The sequence below is a fragment of the Primulina eburnea genome, chromosome 4 (assembly GCF_022965805.1).
Source record: "Primulina eburnea isolate SZY01 chromosome 4, ASM2296580v1, whole genome shotgun sequence".
In the NCBI taxonomy this organism is placed as follows: Eukaryota; Viridiplantae; Streptophyta; class Magnoliopsida; order Lamiales; family Gesneriaceae; genus Primulina; species Primulina eburnea.
Window position 1 is genome coordinate 40,972,085 of NC_133104.1, and position 16,737 is coordinate 40,988,821.

The window sequence follows — 16,737 nt, forward strand, 5'->3', positions numbered from 1 at the left end:
TTTATCTGTGAGACGGGTCAAACCTACCGATATTCACAATAAAAGTAATACTTTTAGCATAAAAAATTATATTTTTTCATGGATGACCAAAATAAGAGATTCGTGTCACAGAAATATGACCCGTGAGACCATCTCACACAAATTTTTTCCTTAAACTATAACATCCAATGTGCAAGAAGAAAATGAAAATCATAAACTTTGACAGTTGTTTTCACATTACAACCAAATTCATATATATTCCAATGTACCAAAATTAAATTTTAAAGACTTTTGTTTGTCTACGTTCATACATTCATTTAATCGAATCTACATAATAGGCTTTGATATCGCTGAAATCGGTGATGCTAGCTGGGAGGTCAGATCCCTGCTTGGAGAGCTCGGATAAAACCTTTGAACGCTGTCTGGGAGGTCGGAACTTCACCTTGGGAGCTCGGATCAGACACCTCGAAATCCAGAAACACAAACAAGAGTGTTAGAAGGGGGCCGGAAGGTTGTTCCGGCGTAGCCCCTCCGACGCTCAAGTCAGAAAACTGAGAGAGAAAACTGTGTGTGCAAAGAGAATGTGAAAAGTATGAAGAAGAAGTAGTGTTTTAAAGTTAACGAAACCTGTTATTTATAGGTGAACCGCAGAGTCCTAGTTTTGGTAGGTTTCGATCTTGAGAATCTTCGGAAGATTTGATTAGATCTTCACCCAGATTTGATTTAGATATCGTTAGATTTAATTCAGATCTTTAATGGGCTTTACTTTTCTGGGCTTTGATCTCTGCGGGCTACGCGCTTAATATCTGAGTAAGGGCTCTCGTAGGCATGAGCCCACGAGACGATAGGACCTCATGGGACCTCGGCTCGGGAGCTCGGCCGAGGGTTTCCGATCGTCCCGATAATACCTTCTTGGAGGTCGGCTCGGGAGGTCGGCCAAAGAGCTCGGCCAGGGAGGTCGGCTGACCTTTCCAATCGCTGGAAATTCCGATATGGGAGGTCGGCCAGAGATGACCTCCCGGATGACCTTAAGCTTCCTTCCGAATGCATGCTGGGCTTTGCTCTGAGATGGGCTATCGGGAGCGGGCCGAGCCCATCCTCCATCCGGGGGTATCACGAGTCCCCCCCTCGAGTCGAGCTGACGTTGAAAACCAGAAGCTCGTAGTGGCGTGAGCTCCCGGTTGCCCATGGTTATTTTGAGCTCAAGATCATTGAATCGTGCTGTATGACTGAGCGGCTGGATGAGCTGACGTCACAAACCGGAGGCTCATAGTTGCCTGATCTTGGTGGTCTTTGGCTGGACTGAGCTTAGAAGCTATTTGGCTATGCTGGCCTTCCGTGACAACATGTCAGTATGTCCTGATGTGATCGGCAAATCCTCTAGTCGAGCTGAGTCTTGGGCTTCCTCGACCGTCCTGGGCTATCCGATGAGCTCCCCTACTTACTCCGTTATGCCATAAAAGGCTATTCATTGCGCTGATCGGAAATATTCTTATGGGGCTGAGCTGAGACCACCGGTTCCGAGCTACACTGAATTATCCATTTATGACGTCTGCTGAGCTTGTGAAAAGCTGAGGCGTTCCACTATTAATTTTGCAGGTTCCCGACCTGAATACGAACCGACACTGCCACCTGTCAAGCCAAAAGTTGGTTGTACGATCTTCGAGAACATCCTAGCCGCCCACGTCACCCGAAATCAACGGTCCGATCTCCTCAAGGTCCCTCTATAAATACCATCTCAAACCCCACTTAGTCACTCTTACGCTTGGATTTCTTCACCTCGGCTCCGACCCTCCACGCAATCTTCTCATTTTCCAACTCTCTGCCTTATTCCCCGACCTTCCGTAGGTACTGCTATCATGGTTTCCCCACACCCCTCTTCCTTGTCGACCTCCGAGGGGATATTCCGTGAGGTGGATCAGTACGACCCCCTCACGGAAGTCGCTTCGGGATCAGGTGGGTGTCCTGAGACTGAGGGGGTGAGCTCCCGCCTCGTTCCTGATGATGATGGGGCAGCCCTGAATCAGCTCAGTCTCAGTTATCCAGAGGAGCCAATCAGGACGTCCGACCCCTGGTTCGAGCTCCACCCTTCGTGGCTGGATACCTCGGATGAGCTCCGCATCCGAGCTATCTCGTGCGCCCCTGCCGATTATGATTTCATATTCCCTCACTCTGAGGAGCGAGCCAACAATCCCCCTCCTGGCTACTATACCTTCTATCAGGACCAATTAGAGGCTGGCCTTCGATTTCCACTTCCTTCTTTCTTTCAGCAGCTCAGCCAGTTTTACCAAATCCACCTCGGCCAATTCACTCCCAATGCTTTCCGTACCTTGTGCAATTATGTAGTTCTTTTCAAAGCCTTGGGCTATGAAGTCGACCCTCTTTCCTTCTCCCACTTCTACCTCCCTAAGAGGTCAGAGGAGGGCCCCTTTTATTTCTCAGCTCGGCCTAATTGTCAGTTTTTTGAGGGGGCCCCGAGCTCTAACAAACACTGGAAAAACCATTTTTTCTTTGTTCAGCCCTCCGATCAGTGGGACATCTGTTCTCAGTGGAGGGTTTCTCTTCCTGAGCTCCCATGCCCCCTCTCGGGCTTTCGTAAGAGCAGCACCTTTCTCGGGCCATTCGAGGCGATCAGGGGTCGGCGTTTCCATACACCCACTCTCTTAGCCGAGGACCTCTTGAGTTATTATGGGCTCAGCTCGGCCAAGATCACATCCCAAGGCAACGAGGGTATGGAACTTTAGCCCGACCCCTGCTGATCCCCTCACACACACATTTTTTTTTTTTTTTTTTTTTACTAACCTGAGCCACTGCTTTTGTCTCAGCTGCTAGAGTCATGAATGCCCTTATCAAAAAGGCTGAAGCCCGGAGGCAACAGAAGGCCAGCTCGGCCGGTGCAGACAAAGGCAAAGCCGTGGTTGCTGAGGTCAACGCGGAGGAGGTTACTGTTGCTTCCATTGCTGAGACTCAAGTGGTTCCTCCGAGCTCCTCTCGGAAACGCCGAGCTCCCGAGACCCCCCGTTCTCATGGGCAATCTGGAAGCAGCGGGGAGCTCGGTCATGTTCAAACTGAAGCCCTGCCCCTTCGGCAGGTGAGGTCAGATACCTCTTCACAAGTTCTCCGTTGTCGTTCCAATCTGTACGATATGTATCGGGAGGACCTGCGTATTGTTGGGGCAGGGCCATCCCCTCTGGCTGGGGCCCTTCTCCGGGACATCGCCTCGAAGGCCGACGCGGAGTTCTTGGATGGGCTGAACTGGGCTGAGCTTACCAGGAGGTCCACCAGCGCCAGTGCCGAGGTAAGTAAACTCAGCTTGTTTCTTTATGCCACTTAAACTTGGCTAACATTTTTCTAATGCAGGCCGCTCTGCTGAATGCCGAGGTGGCTTTCAGGGCCAATAATATCCGGAAGCAGTCTTCCAGGGAGGCGAGGTCCTTCCAATCTACCTCGGCCGATCTGGAGAGCAAACTTGCTGCCCTTACGGAGGCCTTGGATAAGGAACGGGCCAACTCGGCGAGGAGGGAGGCCGACATGAGGGAGGGCTTTGTTGCCGAGACCAGGAAGCTGAAGAACGAGCTGCGCTTGACTGAGGTTCGTCTAGATGCTGCTCAGGAGGAGACAAAGGCCGTTAAGGAGGAACTTAACGTAGCTCAGCAGGAGATCGTTTCAGCCCGGGCTGACCTTGCCAACGGGACTGAGGTCTTCAAAGAGGCTTTTTTGAAGTCGGAGGAGTTTCTGGACGTCATTGCTGAAAAGGCCCTCAACTTCATCTACGTGGGTTTTGATGGTGCGGTGGCCCAATTCAAAGATGCTGGATACCCTCCTGAGGGGACCTCTGCCGATTTTTTGGATGCTAAGAAGGTCGTGGAGAACCTCCCTCCCGATGTATGAGCAGCGGTCCTCCCCCTAGCTGTATTAGTTTCGGGAATTTAATTTATATATGAGTGTATTATGCCTTCATCCTTCACACCGGGTCAGCTTCTCGTATTTAGGTCAGCACCCAAAGCAATAACCTAACTCACGCTAAAAGAGGTCGGCTGGGCTCTTGGAGCTCGGCTAAATACTTGAACAAAACAATAAACCAAACAATAAACCGAGAACGCACTGAGAGGTCGGCTGAGCTCTCGAGCTCGGCCGAACACTTAACAAAATAACAAGCCGGTGAGATCACCCTGAGAGAGGTCGGCTGGGCCTTTGGAGCTCGGCCGAACACTTAACAAAATAACAAGCCGGTGAGATCACCCTGAGAGAGGTCGGCTGGGCCTTTAGAGCTCGGCCAAACATTAACAAAATAATAAACCGATGAGGTCGCACTGAGAGAGGTCGGCTGGGCCTTTGGAGCTCGGCCGAACACTTAACCGTAATAACTTGGTATGAGCTCGGCTCGGCCTTGGGAGCTCGGCCAGCCACTTAACCATAACTTTGGACTGTAAAATTTATGCCGAGCTGAGGTGAGCTGAGAGGCTCCTGAACTAATCGAGGATTAGGACCCTTCATCATACTTGGCGTGACCAAGATGAGGTGAGCTCTGGGCTCCTGAACTGGCTGAGGGTGAAAACCCTTCTCCTACTTGGCGTGACCAAGATGAGGTGAGCTCTGGGCTCCTGATCTGGCTGAGGGTGAAAACCCTTCTCATACTTGGCGTGACCAAGATGAGGTGAGCTCTGGGCTCCTGAACTGGCTGAGGGTGAAAACCCTTCTCATACTTGGCGTGACCAAGATGAGGTGAGCTCTGGGCTCCTGATCTGGCTGAGGGTGAAAACCCTTCTCATACTTGGCGTGACCAAGATGAGGTGAGCTCTGGGCTCCTGATCTAACTGAGGGTGAAAACCCTTCTCATACTTGGCGTGACCAAGATGAGGTGAGCTCTGGGCTCCTGATCTGGCTGAGGGTGAAAACCCTTCTCATACTTGGCGTGACCAAGATGAGGTGAGCTCTGGGCTCCTGAACTGGCTGAGGGTGAAAACCCTTCTCATACTTAGGCGTGACCAAGATGAGGTGAGCTCTGGGCTCCTGATCTGGCTGAGGGTGAAAACCCTTCTCATACTTGGCGTGACCAAGATGAGGTGAGCTCTGGGCTCCTGATCTGACTGAGGGTGAAAACCCTTCTCATACTTGGCGTGACCAAGATGAGGTGAGCTCTGGGCTCCTGAACTGGCTGAGGGTGAAAACCCTTCTCATACTTGGCGTGACCAAGATGAGGTGAGCTCTGGGCTTCTGATCTGACTGAGGGTGAAAACCCTTCTCATACTTGGCGTGACCAAGATGAGGTGAGCTCTGGGCTCCTGATCTGGCTGAGGGTGAAAACCCTTCTCATACTTGGCGTGACCAAGATGAGGTGAGCTCTGGGCTCCTGAACTGAATGAGGGTGAAAACCCTTCTCATACTCGGCGTGACCAAGATGAGGTGAGCTCTGGGCTCCTGATCTGACTGAGGGTGAAAACCCTTATCTGCAATAATAATAATTTCTAACAAAAATGCATAATTTTATTAATGTATCTGAATAAAGCATCAAGACCTGACGTCCTTGCATCGAAAGTAAATGACAAAAAAAACTAAAGCTTCTAGCAATATCTAAGCATAATATTTGCGAAGGTGATAAGCATTCCACGGCCTCTTCAATTTCTTCCCTGTCCAGTCTTCTAAGTAGTAGGCACCCGAGCTGAGCTTTTCCACCACTTTAAAAGGCCCTTCCCATTTCGGATCGAGCTTTCCGACCTTCTCTTCCTGAACCTTCTTAAAGACCAAGTCTCCCACCTGGAAGCTCCTCTGAATGACCCTTTTGTTGTAGGACTGGGCTATGCGTCTCTTGTAAGCTTCCATTCTTATGGCCGCGGCTTCTCTTTTTTCTTCCACGAAATCCAAGTCTGCTGCTCGTCTCTCATTGTTTTGCTCATCATAGCATGTGACGCGAGGTGTTTCTTCACCGATCTCCGCCGGAAGCACGGCTTCATTTCCATAGACTAGGCTGAAAGGCGTCTCCCCCGTGCCTATTTTTGGGGTGGTCCTGTATGACCAAAGCACGCTGGGGAGTTCCTCCACCCAATTACCTTTCGCGCTCCCGAGTCTGGTCTTCAGGCTCTGCACTAAGGATCTGTTGGTGACCTCCACTTGGCCATTGCATTGAGGGTAGGCCACGGAGGTAAAGTGCTGCTGGATCTTCATCTCTTTACACCAGGCTTGGATCCGGCTTCCTTGAAATTGCCTTCCGTTGTCGGATATCAACTTCCTCGGGACCCCAAACCTGCAGACGATGTTCTTCCAGAGAAATTTGAGTACCTCATTTTCAGTTATCTTAGCCAAAGCCTCAGCCTCTACCCACTTTGAGAAGTAATCTATGGCCACGAGCAAGAATTTTTTCTGGGCTGGGGCCGGGGGAAAAGGTCCTACAATGTCGATCCCCCATTGGTCAAACGGGCAGGCCGCCACAATACTCTTCATCAGGGCAGCTGGTTGATGTTGGAGCTTACCATGACGTTGACAGCTGTCGCATGAGATGACGATGGCTAGAGCATCTTTTAACATAGTGGGCCAAAAATATCCGGCCAAGAGTGCCTTTCGTGCTAGAAAGTAAGATCCCAAGTGATTCCCGCAGCAGCCTCCATGAATCTCTCTTAGTACATAGTTAGATTGCTTGGGACCCAAACACTTGAGAAGAGGCCGAAAGGCTGACCTCTTGTAAAGAGTTCCGTTGACCATTACAAACCGAAGGCTTCTTCGCTTCATCCTGTAAGCCTTCTTCGGATCTTCAGGGAGCACCCCATCTTTCATGTAATCTAATAACTCGGCGCGCCAGTCATTGTCTTCGTGCTCAGGAGAGGGGTAGTGCACAGAAGGGTTTAGTTCTACTTGGACCACCACCTCTCTTGATTTCCAGCTGTGAAGTGAGCTCGCCATTTTTGCAAGGGAGTCGGCTCCCTCATTCTCCTCCCTGGGGATCTGCTTAAAAACCAGTTCTGTAAAGAGTTCCTTAGCTGCTTCCACGGCTTTTACGTATTCTATCAATCTCTCATTCTTGGTGTCATAGGATCCATTCATTTGGTGGGCCACCAGCTGAGAATCAGAGAAGATGTGGACCCGAGCTGCTCCGACCTGCCGTGCTGCTCTTAGACCTGCTAAGACCGCCTCGTATTCTGCCTCATTGTTGGATGCCCTAAAGTCTAGTCTCACGGCTAACTTTAGTTCATCCCCTTTTGGAGAGATCAATAACACACCAACTCCGCTGCCTTCATTGGTGGATGAGCCATCCACATAGACCTTCCAAAGGTCTTCAATCTCCACATGCAAAGTCTCAGCCAGGAAATCAGCCAAGGCCTGTGCTTTGATTGCGGTCCGAGGTCCATATTGAATGTCATATTCTCCCAGTTCCGTGGTCCACTTTACCAATCTTCCTGAGATATCAGCATGAGTCATTATCTTTCCGAGAGGGCTGTTAGTGAGGACCATAATGGGATGAGACAAAAAGTATGGTCTCAGTCTCCGGGCCGTGGTGATCAAGGCCAAAGCAAGTTTTTCCACTGTCGTATATCTGAGCTCAGCTCCTTTGAGTGCATGGGATATATAGTATACGGGATTCTGCTCGGTGCCCTTTTGTCTGACCAGGACTGAGCTCACGGCTGCTTCGGTGGCTGATAGATAAACATACAACTGCTCCCCTATTGATGGCTTTGCTAGTATCGGGAGCTCAGCCAGATATGTCTTCAGGTCTTCGAATGCCTTTGCGCACTCTTCATCCCATTCAAATTTCTTGGCCTTTCTGAGGACTCGGAAGAAAGGAAGACTCCGGTGTGCCGCCCTCGAAATGAATCGTGATAAAGCTGCGATTCTTCCGGCAAGCTTCTGGACCTCTTGGAGATTCCCAGGAGGTGACATGGATTGGATGGCCTTTACCTTCTCGGGGTTGGCTTCAATCCCCCTTTCTGTTACCATATATCCCAGGAACTTTCCGCTTTTGACCCCAAAAGTGCACTTCTGTGGGTTTAGCTTTAACCCATAAGACCTCAGAGTGGCAAAGGTCTCACGGAGGTCGGCTATGAGGTCCGCCGAATTCTTGGATTTTACCAAAATATCATCCACGTAGACCTCCACATTCCTTCCTATCTGATTTGAGAAAACTTTATCCATGAGCCTCTGATAAGTAGCCCCTGCATTTTTTAGCCCAAAAGGCATTACCACATAACAGAATGTTCCTTCAGAGGTGATGAAGCTTACTTTATCCTGATCTTCCCTTGCTAGGGGTATCTGGTGGTACCCCTGATAAGCATCCATTAGACATAGATATTGGTGACCCGAGGTGGAGTCCACCAACTGATCAATCCTTGGTAAGGGGTAGCAGTCTTTCGGGCAAGCTTTATTAAGATCTCTGAAGTCGACGCACATTCTCCATTTTCCCGAGCTCTTGGGGACCAGAACAACATTTGATAGCCATGTTGGGAAAAAGATCTCCCTAATGTGTCCTGCCTTAAGGAGCTCGTCTACCTGTTCTTTTATTACCTTATCTTTCTCGGGGCCAAAGTGCCTCTTCTTCTGTTTGACTGGTCGGGCTTCGGGAAGAGTGTTGAGGTGGTGTTTCATTATCCCGGGGCTGATCCCCCGAAGCTCTTGTGGAGACCAAGCAAATACATCAATGTTAGTTTTCAAACAGGCCAGCAGATCATGCTTGGTTTCGGGATCAAGATCAGCCGCCACCCTGACACTCCGCTGGACCCCTATTTCTACCGTTTCTGGCTCCTCTTCTGAGGTGAGCTGAACCTCTCTTCTGGAGGTCATATTTGGTTGGGCCACAATCATCCCTACCTCTGTCCGAGATCTTTTGACTTCTTGCCTTACCTCATCCACATAGCATCGTCGAGAGGATTTCTGATCCCCCCCGACGACTCCTACTTCATTCCCCACAGGATATTTCAGCTTTTGATGATAGGTAGAGCTTACAGCTCGGAATTCGGCCAGGGCAGGTCGGCCAAGTATTCCGTTGTAGGAAGAGGGGGCATCCACCACAGTAAAACATGTCATTTTTGTGATGCGGTGAGGTCCCGCCCCTAGGGATAAGGGGAGCATGATTTGCCCCACAGTTTGGACCGCATGTCCTGTGAAGCCGAATAAAGGCGTAGAGATGTGATCAAACTCGAAACCTTCCACTTTCATTTGGTCTAGGGTTCTTTTGAAAAGAACGTTAACTGAGCTTCCGGTGTCAACAAAAATTCTTGCGACGTCATAGTTGGCGATAGTAAGAGTGACTAGTAAGGCGTCGTTATGAGGTGCCATAACACCTTTCATATCATCCGGCCCGAAGCCAATGACGGGGTCGTCTTTGGGGGTCAGGTCTAACCCCAAACTTTCCAATCTCCGACCATGAGCTTTACGAGCCCTGCCCGAATCTCCGTCGGTGGCACCACCCGTTATCATGTGAATCACTCCTCTGGTCGGATCATTAGCAATCTGCTGGACCTGAGGGCCTTGATGTCGCGGGGGGTCATCTCGACCCCCGCGGTTGGGTCGGTTCTCCCGGGGTTGTGGCCTCTGATTAACCCCAGGAGGTCCCCGATCCCTTCGCTCATCTCGATATCTTCCTTCTGATCGAGCTAGGAGGTTCTTCATGTGAGGGTCTCTTTGCATGATTCTTTGGACCTCTTCCCCCAATCTCTGGCAATCATTGGTGACGTGACCGTACTCTTGATGGAACTCACAAAACTTATCTGAGGGAGGTAAACGCGGCCCTTTCTCGGCTTGTTTCGGTCGCTCCAGCTTTCTTCTTTCTTCACAAATGGCCATAGCTCTTTCCAAGCTCATTGCCAACGGGGCATAAGGGAAAGGCCCAGGACCTCGGCTCCGTTCCTCTGTTCTTTCTGCAGGCCTCTTCCTACTTGGTTCCACTTTCTCTTTCCCCTTATTTTTATCATCGGGTCGGATATCCACTCGCCTTTGCCTTTGTGCATCCTCAAGATTCACGTACTTCTCGGCTCGGCTCAGGAGCTCATCATAACTTTGAGGGGGTTTTTTGACCAAGGAATTGAAAAATTGTCCCCCTCGGAGCCCTTGCGTGAAAGCATTTACCAAGGTTTCTGTTGCTGCAGCTGGGACCTCCAAGGCCGCACTGTTGAATCGTCTAATGAAGTCCCTCAGCGAATCTGTATCTCCTTGTTTCAAATTGAATAGGCCCAATGAGGTTTTCAAGTATTTTTTACTTGTAGCATACTGGTTTATGAATAGGGTGCTGAATTCTCGAAAGCTGGTAATGGAATGTGGTGGGAGCAAATCGAACCACCTCTGGGCGGGTCCCACTAGGGTGGTAAGGAAGACCCGGCATTTGACCCCATCTGAGTATCGGTGAAGCAAAGCAGAATTATTGAACCTTCCAAGGTGTTCTTCGGGGTCAGTACTTCCATCATAATCCTTGACGGTTGGTTGGCGGAAATTAACGGGGAGGTCTTCATTCAGTATCTCGAGGGAGAGTGGACTTTCTCTGTCCAATACGGGAGGTCGGCCCCCCATTCGCCTGCCAAGCCTCCTGACTTCCTCCCAAATGGCTTCCATATGCTCAGGAAGAGGGGGAGGAAGAGGAGGTTGTTGTGGCGGTGGTGATGGAGTGCGATTTCGACAGAGGGCCTCATTCACAGACGTGTTGATCAACTGGGCCAATTGGTCTAGACTAAGATCAGCCACACCTCTGCCTTGGCCACCTCCGGGACCTCGGTTACCATCTGCATGGGCCTGGTTGCCACCTCTGGGACCTCGGTTGCCATCTGCATGGCCCTGGTTGCCACCTCCGGGACCTCGGTTGCCATCTGCATGGCCCTGGTTGCCACCTCCCGGACCTCGGTTGCCACGCGCAGGGCCTGTTCTTACACCTGTTCGTCCCCACATGTCTACGTCTTCTCAGTATATTCCCACAGACGGCGCCAATTGATATCGCTGAAATCGGTGATGCTAGCTGGGAGGTCAGATCCCTGCTTGGAGAGCTCGGATAAAACCTTTGAACGCTGTCTGGGAGGTCGGAACTTCACCTTGGGAGCTCGGATCAGACACCTCGAAATCCAGAAACACAAACAAGAGTGTTAGAAGGGGGCCGGAAGGTTGTTCCGGCGTAGCCCCTCCGACGCTCAAGTCAGAAAACTGAGAGAGAAAACTGTGTGTGCAAAGAGAATGTGAAAAGTATGAAGAAGAAGTAGTGTTTTAAAGTTAACGAAACCTGTTATTTATAGGTGAACCGCAGAGTCCTAGTTTTGGTAGGTTTCGATCTTGAGAATCTTCGGAAGATTTGATTAGATCTTCACCCAGATTTGATTTAGATATCGTTAGATTTAATTCAGATCTTTAATGGGCTTTACTTTTCTGGGCTTTGATCTCTGCGGGCTACGCGCTTAATATCTGAGTAAGGGCTCTCGTAGGCATGAGCCCACGAGACGATAGGACCTCATGGGACCTCGGCTCGGGAGCTCGGCCGAGGGTTTCCGATCGTCCCGATAATACCTTCTTGGAGGTCGGCTCGGGAGGTCGGCCAAAGAGCTCGGCCAGGGAGGTCGGCTGACCTTTCCAATCGCTGGAAATTCCGATATGGGAGGTCGGCCAGAGATGACCTCCCGGATGACCTTAAGCTTCCTTCCGAATGCATGCTGGGCTTTGCTCTGAGATGGGCTATCGGGAGCGGGCCGAGCCCATCCTCCATCCGGGGGTATCAGGCTTGGTACAAAGAGATGGGGAAATTCCGATATATTTTAAATAATATTCACACATCTGGGATTTAGAACTCAAGGCCGTACGGGCTTTGGAATATCATCTTGTCATTAGGTCAAGAGATCATTGTAACCAAAGAGACAATTAGGCTGTTGAATGAGAAACGAAAATTGGTCCGAAATAATCATGTTAGAGTGATCGGAAGCATGGATTTGGAGGGATTCGTGGGGATTTGGTTTTGAAATTCTGGTTTTAACTGTTTGGTTATTTGGATTTTAAAAAGATTTGACTGGATTTCATTGTATATAAACAAATCTTCTCAAAATTGGTCCGATTTGAATAAAACTAAAAAAAGTATTCATGACAAAAATATTTAATTATTATCCTTCTACCGTCTTCTTCATATTAATAGTTGGAATAAATGACAAATTTATTTATTTTTTATTTTGTATATTTGATATATATATATATATATATATATATATATATATATATATATATATATATATATATATATATATAGTTATCATGAATATTGAACCACTTTTTATTCAATAATAATTTATTTTTCAATTTATAAAATTAGAATGTGGTTGAATATTTAATTCTGAAAAAATTTATTTCCTATAATTTAGATGTTATATTTGATATTTTATTTTACTAATTTATTTTGTGTTCGTTAAGATTAGGTAATGAATTATATAATAGTTTATGTAATTTTAATCATAGATATATAATTGAAATGAAATAGAGAAATATATGATAAATGAATTTTAATTTTTCAGATTTTTAATGATTTTAATAATATGTTTATTGACTTTTGTAAAAGATAATTAAGATTACTTTAGTAAAATTTTAAAATTTCAAATTCAAATCTTGTTTGTTCCAAACAAGAAATAATGAATTCTAAATAAAAATTTTAAAAATTTTCAAATCTAAATCCCAATGAATGAATAATTTGGATAATGTCCTAAAGATATGGTCGAAACAAATCAAATAATGGCGTGAATATAAATTTTGAAACCAATAATGTATCCGGCGGCTTGTATTTGAACTCTCGATAGTCAATTATTAGGTTTTGATTCATATAATATCAATATGCATAAAGATGAATTTTTTTTGTAAATTTAAAAAGAAAATAAAATTAAATATGTAGTTATAATATAGGTAAATATGAAACTGTCGGGGCAAAAACTTGTGTGAACCGGTCTCAGGGGTCGTATTTGTGAGACTGACATCTTATTTGGGTCATCCATGAAAAAGTATTATTTTTTATGCTAAGATTTTTATTGTGAATATGGGTAGGGTTGATCCGTCTCACAGATTAAAATCCGTGAGACGATCTCACATGAAACTAACTTAACTGTGGGATAGGATAAAGACTACAAAATCAAATAGTAATCTTTTTTTTATCATTTAATTCTTTATTATCTTATTATAAAAAAAACCAAGCCCAATCTTAGAGAAATAAATAACAAAAACAGTAAAGAATCCAAAAACATAATTCATGCCCTTAATCATTTCAAGAAACCGAACCCAACCCAGGAAAAAAACCTAACAGAGATTAGAACCGGTCAAATATTTTAGGATTTGACCGGATTTTGAATTTTTTGGAATCAGATACATGAAAATAATGTAAAACTTAGCTAATCCTCGTATAATAGACAGAGGATAACAATATACAGTCATAGTTTGACTCGTGTAATGAAATAATAAATTCATATGTAAATATTATAATGATTTATAATTCTAATATTTTATATAATCTGGTATGGAATTTAGTCAAAGCATTTTTTTGGCGTCTAATTTGAACAATTATCGGGGTTTTCTTCCGTTTGGATTATTATACGATGAATCACATAAATTTAAAGGAAGTTGTAAATATTTTTATAGAACATGATAAATATAAAACGAATTCCGTGATTTATTTGGAAGCATTCCCTTTCTAACAGAGAACGCAGCAAACCCCGTCAAAGATTTTTTCTTATTTCATTTTTTTGAAAAAGAAAATCTCAGTCATTCTTGAGTCAATGGCCCTCTATGCATATCTTGAGATTCTTTTGATTCCCATCAGTGTCATGTTCCTATATTTCTTGATGATTAGAACCCGGAAGAAGAGCTTTGTCCCGACTAATTGGCCAGTTCTCGGAATGCTTCCGGGTCTTCTTCACAACGCTAATCGAATACACGAGTTCGCAACAGAAATCTTAGAAGAATCGAATGGGACATTTGAGTTCAAAGGGCCTTGGTTTTGCAACATGGATATGTTGTTAACGAGTGATCCAGCAAATATTCATCATGTTTTCAGTAAAAACTTTCCGAACTACCCAAAGGGTCCTGAATTCAGGAAGATTTTTGAAATCTTGGGAGATGGGATTTTCAATGCCGATTTCGAGCTGTGGGAATTTCACAGGAAAACGACGCTTTCCCTGATGACTCAGACCAAGTTCTACAGTTTCTTGGAGAGAAATATGTGGGAGAAAATTGAAGGAGGATTGATTCCGGTTCTTGACGGGTTCCTGGAAAAAGGGGTTGAGTTAGATTTGCAGGATGTTTTCCAGAGATTCACTTTTGACAACATTTGTAAATTAGTTCTGGGTTATGATCCAGAGAGTTTGTCCGTTGATTTGCCGTATATTCCTTGTGAGAAGGCCTTCAATGGCGCTGTTGAAGCTCTGATGCATAGGCATATAGTGCCCGAGTGGATCTGGAAGCTCCAAAAATGGCTGCAAATTGGTAAAGAGAAGACTTTGATGAAAGCATGGAAGTCGTTCGACGAATTTATATATCCACGTGTTTCGATTAATGATGGAGTAGATAAAGAGGAAGATGATTTCAACATGTTGAAATCTTTCGATAGGAAATTTGAAGAGATAAAGAAGTATACTTCAAGGGGTGACTCGAGAGAATTCTTGAGGGACACGTCGTTAAATTTGATGCTCGCAGGGAGAGATACAACAAGTACTTGTCTCGCGTGGCTTTTCTGGTTACTTGCTGCAAACCCTTCAGCGGAAAGGAAGATTCGACAAGAAATCGAGGATGAATTACAAGAAAAGGAGGATAAGAAATGGAGGAACTTCAGCGTGGAAGAGTCCAAGAAGCTAAAATACCTCCATGGAGCTTTATGTGAGTCTCTCAGGCTATTCCCTCCGGTGGCCTTGGAGCATAAAGCTCCTATTCGACCCGATATTCTTCCGACAGGAAATCACATTCCCGAGAACAAAATGGTTGTGCTCTGTTTCTATTCAATGGGAAGAATGGAGATGGTATGGGGGAAAGATTGCCTAGATTTCAAGCCGGAGAGATGGATTTTGGAACGCGGAGGTACGAAACACGAGCCATCCTACAAGTTCCCCGCCTTCAATGCCGGGCCAAGAACTTGTCTAGGTAAAGAAATGGCCTTTATTCAGATGAAAATGGTGGCTGCGTCTGTTATATACCGTTACAACATTGAAGTGGTGAAAGGGCACAAGGTTTCTGCAAGTGATTCTGTCATAATTCAAATGAAACATGGATTGAGAGTGAAGTTGTCCAAAAGGAACGTGTGCTAAATCGGTCTAAATATTCTTCTATACTTGATGTATACGTAGAGGCATGCATCCAATATATAATTGAATATGAATAATGTAAAGCTAAATAATTGAATAACGGATATCAAAATTGGTGGTGTTTCAAGTTCATATATATTTGGATGGGTATGATTGGAAATTAATTTTATTTTGTGTCAAACGGTCTCATAGATCTATATATGTGAAATATGTTCACTCGTTCATACTTAAAAGTAAAAAATAATATTTTTTTCATTAAAAAAATAATATTTTTTAATTGGGATGGGTCGGATAAGTGATATGTTGGGATCAAGCGCTTACCATTAGGTCAAAAGCTAATGTGTAACTTTATTTCCTTATCTTCTGACAGCACAGAGTGCACCTACTTGTGTGCTAATATATCAGACTGTTAGGCTCATGTGTCCAGGGAGGTGCGTGTCTATTTGCTGGTGCTGTCTCATATTCCTTAGAGAACAGTCTTAGCATTTCTCTATCGTCAGCTATGTCTATAGCAGAGACAATATTACCCGTTAAGACCTGATGTCACTCTTTTACTTCCAACTTAGTTAACCAGATCAAGCGACACAACTTCAACAGTTTGACGCATGAGAACTTCTCGGGAGGTCACTCATCTCAGTATTACTCTCACTCATACACGCTTAACCCAACATGATATGTCTTACAAAATTGAATCGTGAGATGATTTCATGTAAATTTTTGGGTTCGTGCTTACAAATGCTTTTTCGTTGAGGTTATTGTATATTATACTCGATGCATTTAAGTTCACCTGCCTCTTCTCAACTATGTACCAACAATTCAAGAACAGTTTATCGGGGTTAAAACTTTCGATTTGCTGTTAATCATGTATTTTGATGATAAAAATGGTTGGTTTACCATATTTATTTTGAAAATCAATTTTATCCAAACTATTTTTTTATGTAAATCAATGCACAATAATGAAATTATTTTAACAAATATCGGGAATTTTTGAATAATTGTTTCGTTTAATTGGGCTATTTCCGTCCATTTCAATATTCTTGACCTTAAAAATCCCTAAATATTCGATTTTTAAAAATTCTCAATATAAATATCACTATCCAATTTTTTACCCAATTGATTATTTTTCTATATTAGTATCTAATATATTTAAATTTAATATAGATATGTTTTAAAAATTTGAATCTATCTATATTATTTTAATATATGAAGCATCTTATCTTATACAAAATTACATTTTACAAAAAAAATATGACAGGTGTTATTAACATAAAATTATAGTAATAATTATGTTTTATTAATTGTTGTTCGTAAAATCAAGCTTTTTTTAAAAAAAATATGTTAGGTGGCTCTTATTCCATTTCCTAGTGTCCGTAAAATCAAGTTAATCAATACTGGTTTATTATTTTATTGCATCGGGGAAAATTATTTTTAAATTCTATAAATTGAAAGTTTAGAAAGAAAAGTTCTACGATAATTTTTTTTAAGTAAAAAATAATATCTCGTAGGATTTTTACATGTAAAAATTAATAAATATTTA

The 16,737-nt window shown here is 44.7% G+C and overlaps 1 protein-coding gene across 1 annotated transcript; it reads left to right on the top strand.

The window, feature by feature from the left end:
• Positions 1–13,586: 13,586 nt before the first annotated feature.
• On the top strand, positions 13,587–15,374 carry LOC140828981 (alkane hydroxylase MAH1-like). Its single transcript, XM_073191901.1, has one exon. The coding sequence runs from the start codon at positions 13,683–13,685 to the stop codon at positions 15,201–15,203; it is 1,521 nt and encodes a 506-aa protein (XP_073048002.1). The 5' UTR covers positions 13,587–13,682; the 3' UTR covers positions 15,204–15,374.
• Positions 15,375–16,737: the final 1,363 nt, after the last annotated feature.

Excerpts from the sequence above, each read along its gene's own strand:
- LOC140828981 (XM_073191901.1), top strand. The coding sequence starts at position 13,683 with ATGGCCCTCTATGCATATCTTGAGATTCTTTTGATTCCCATCAGTGTC.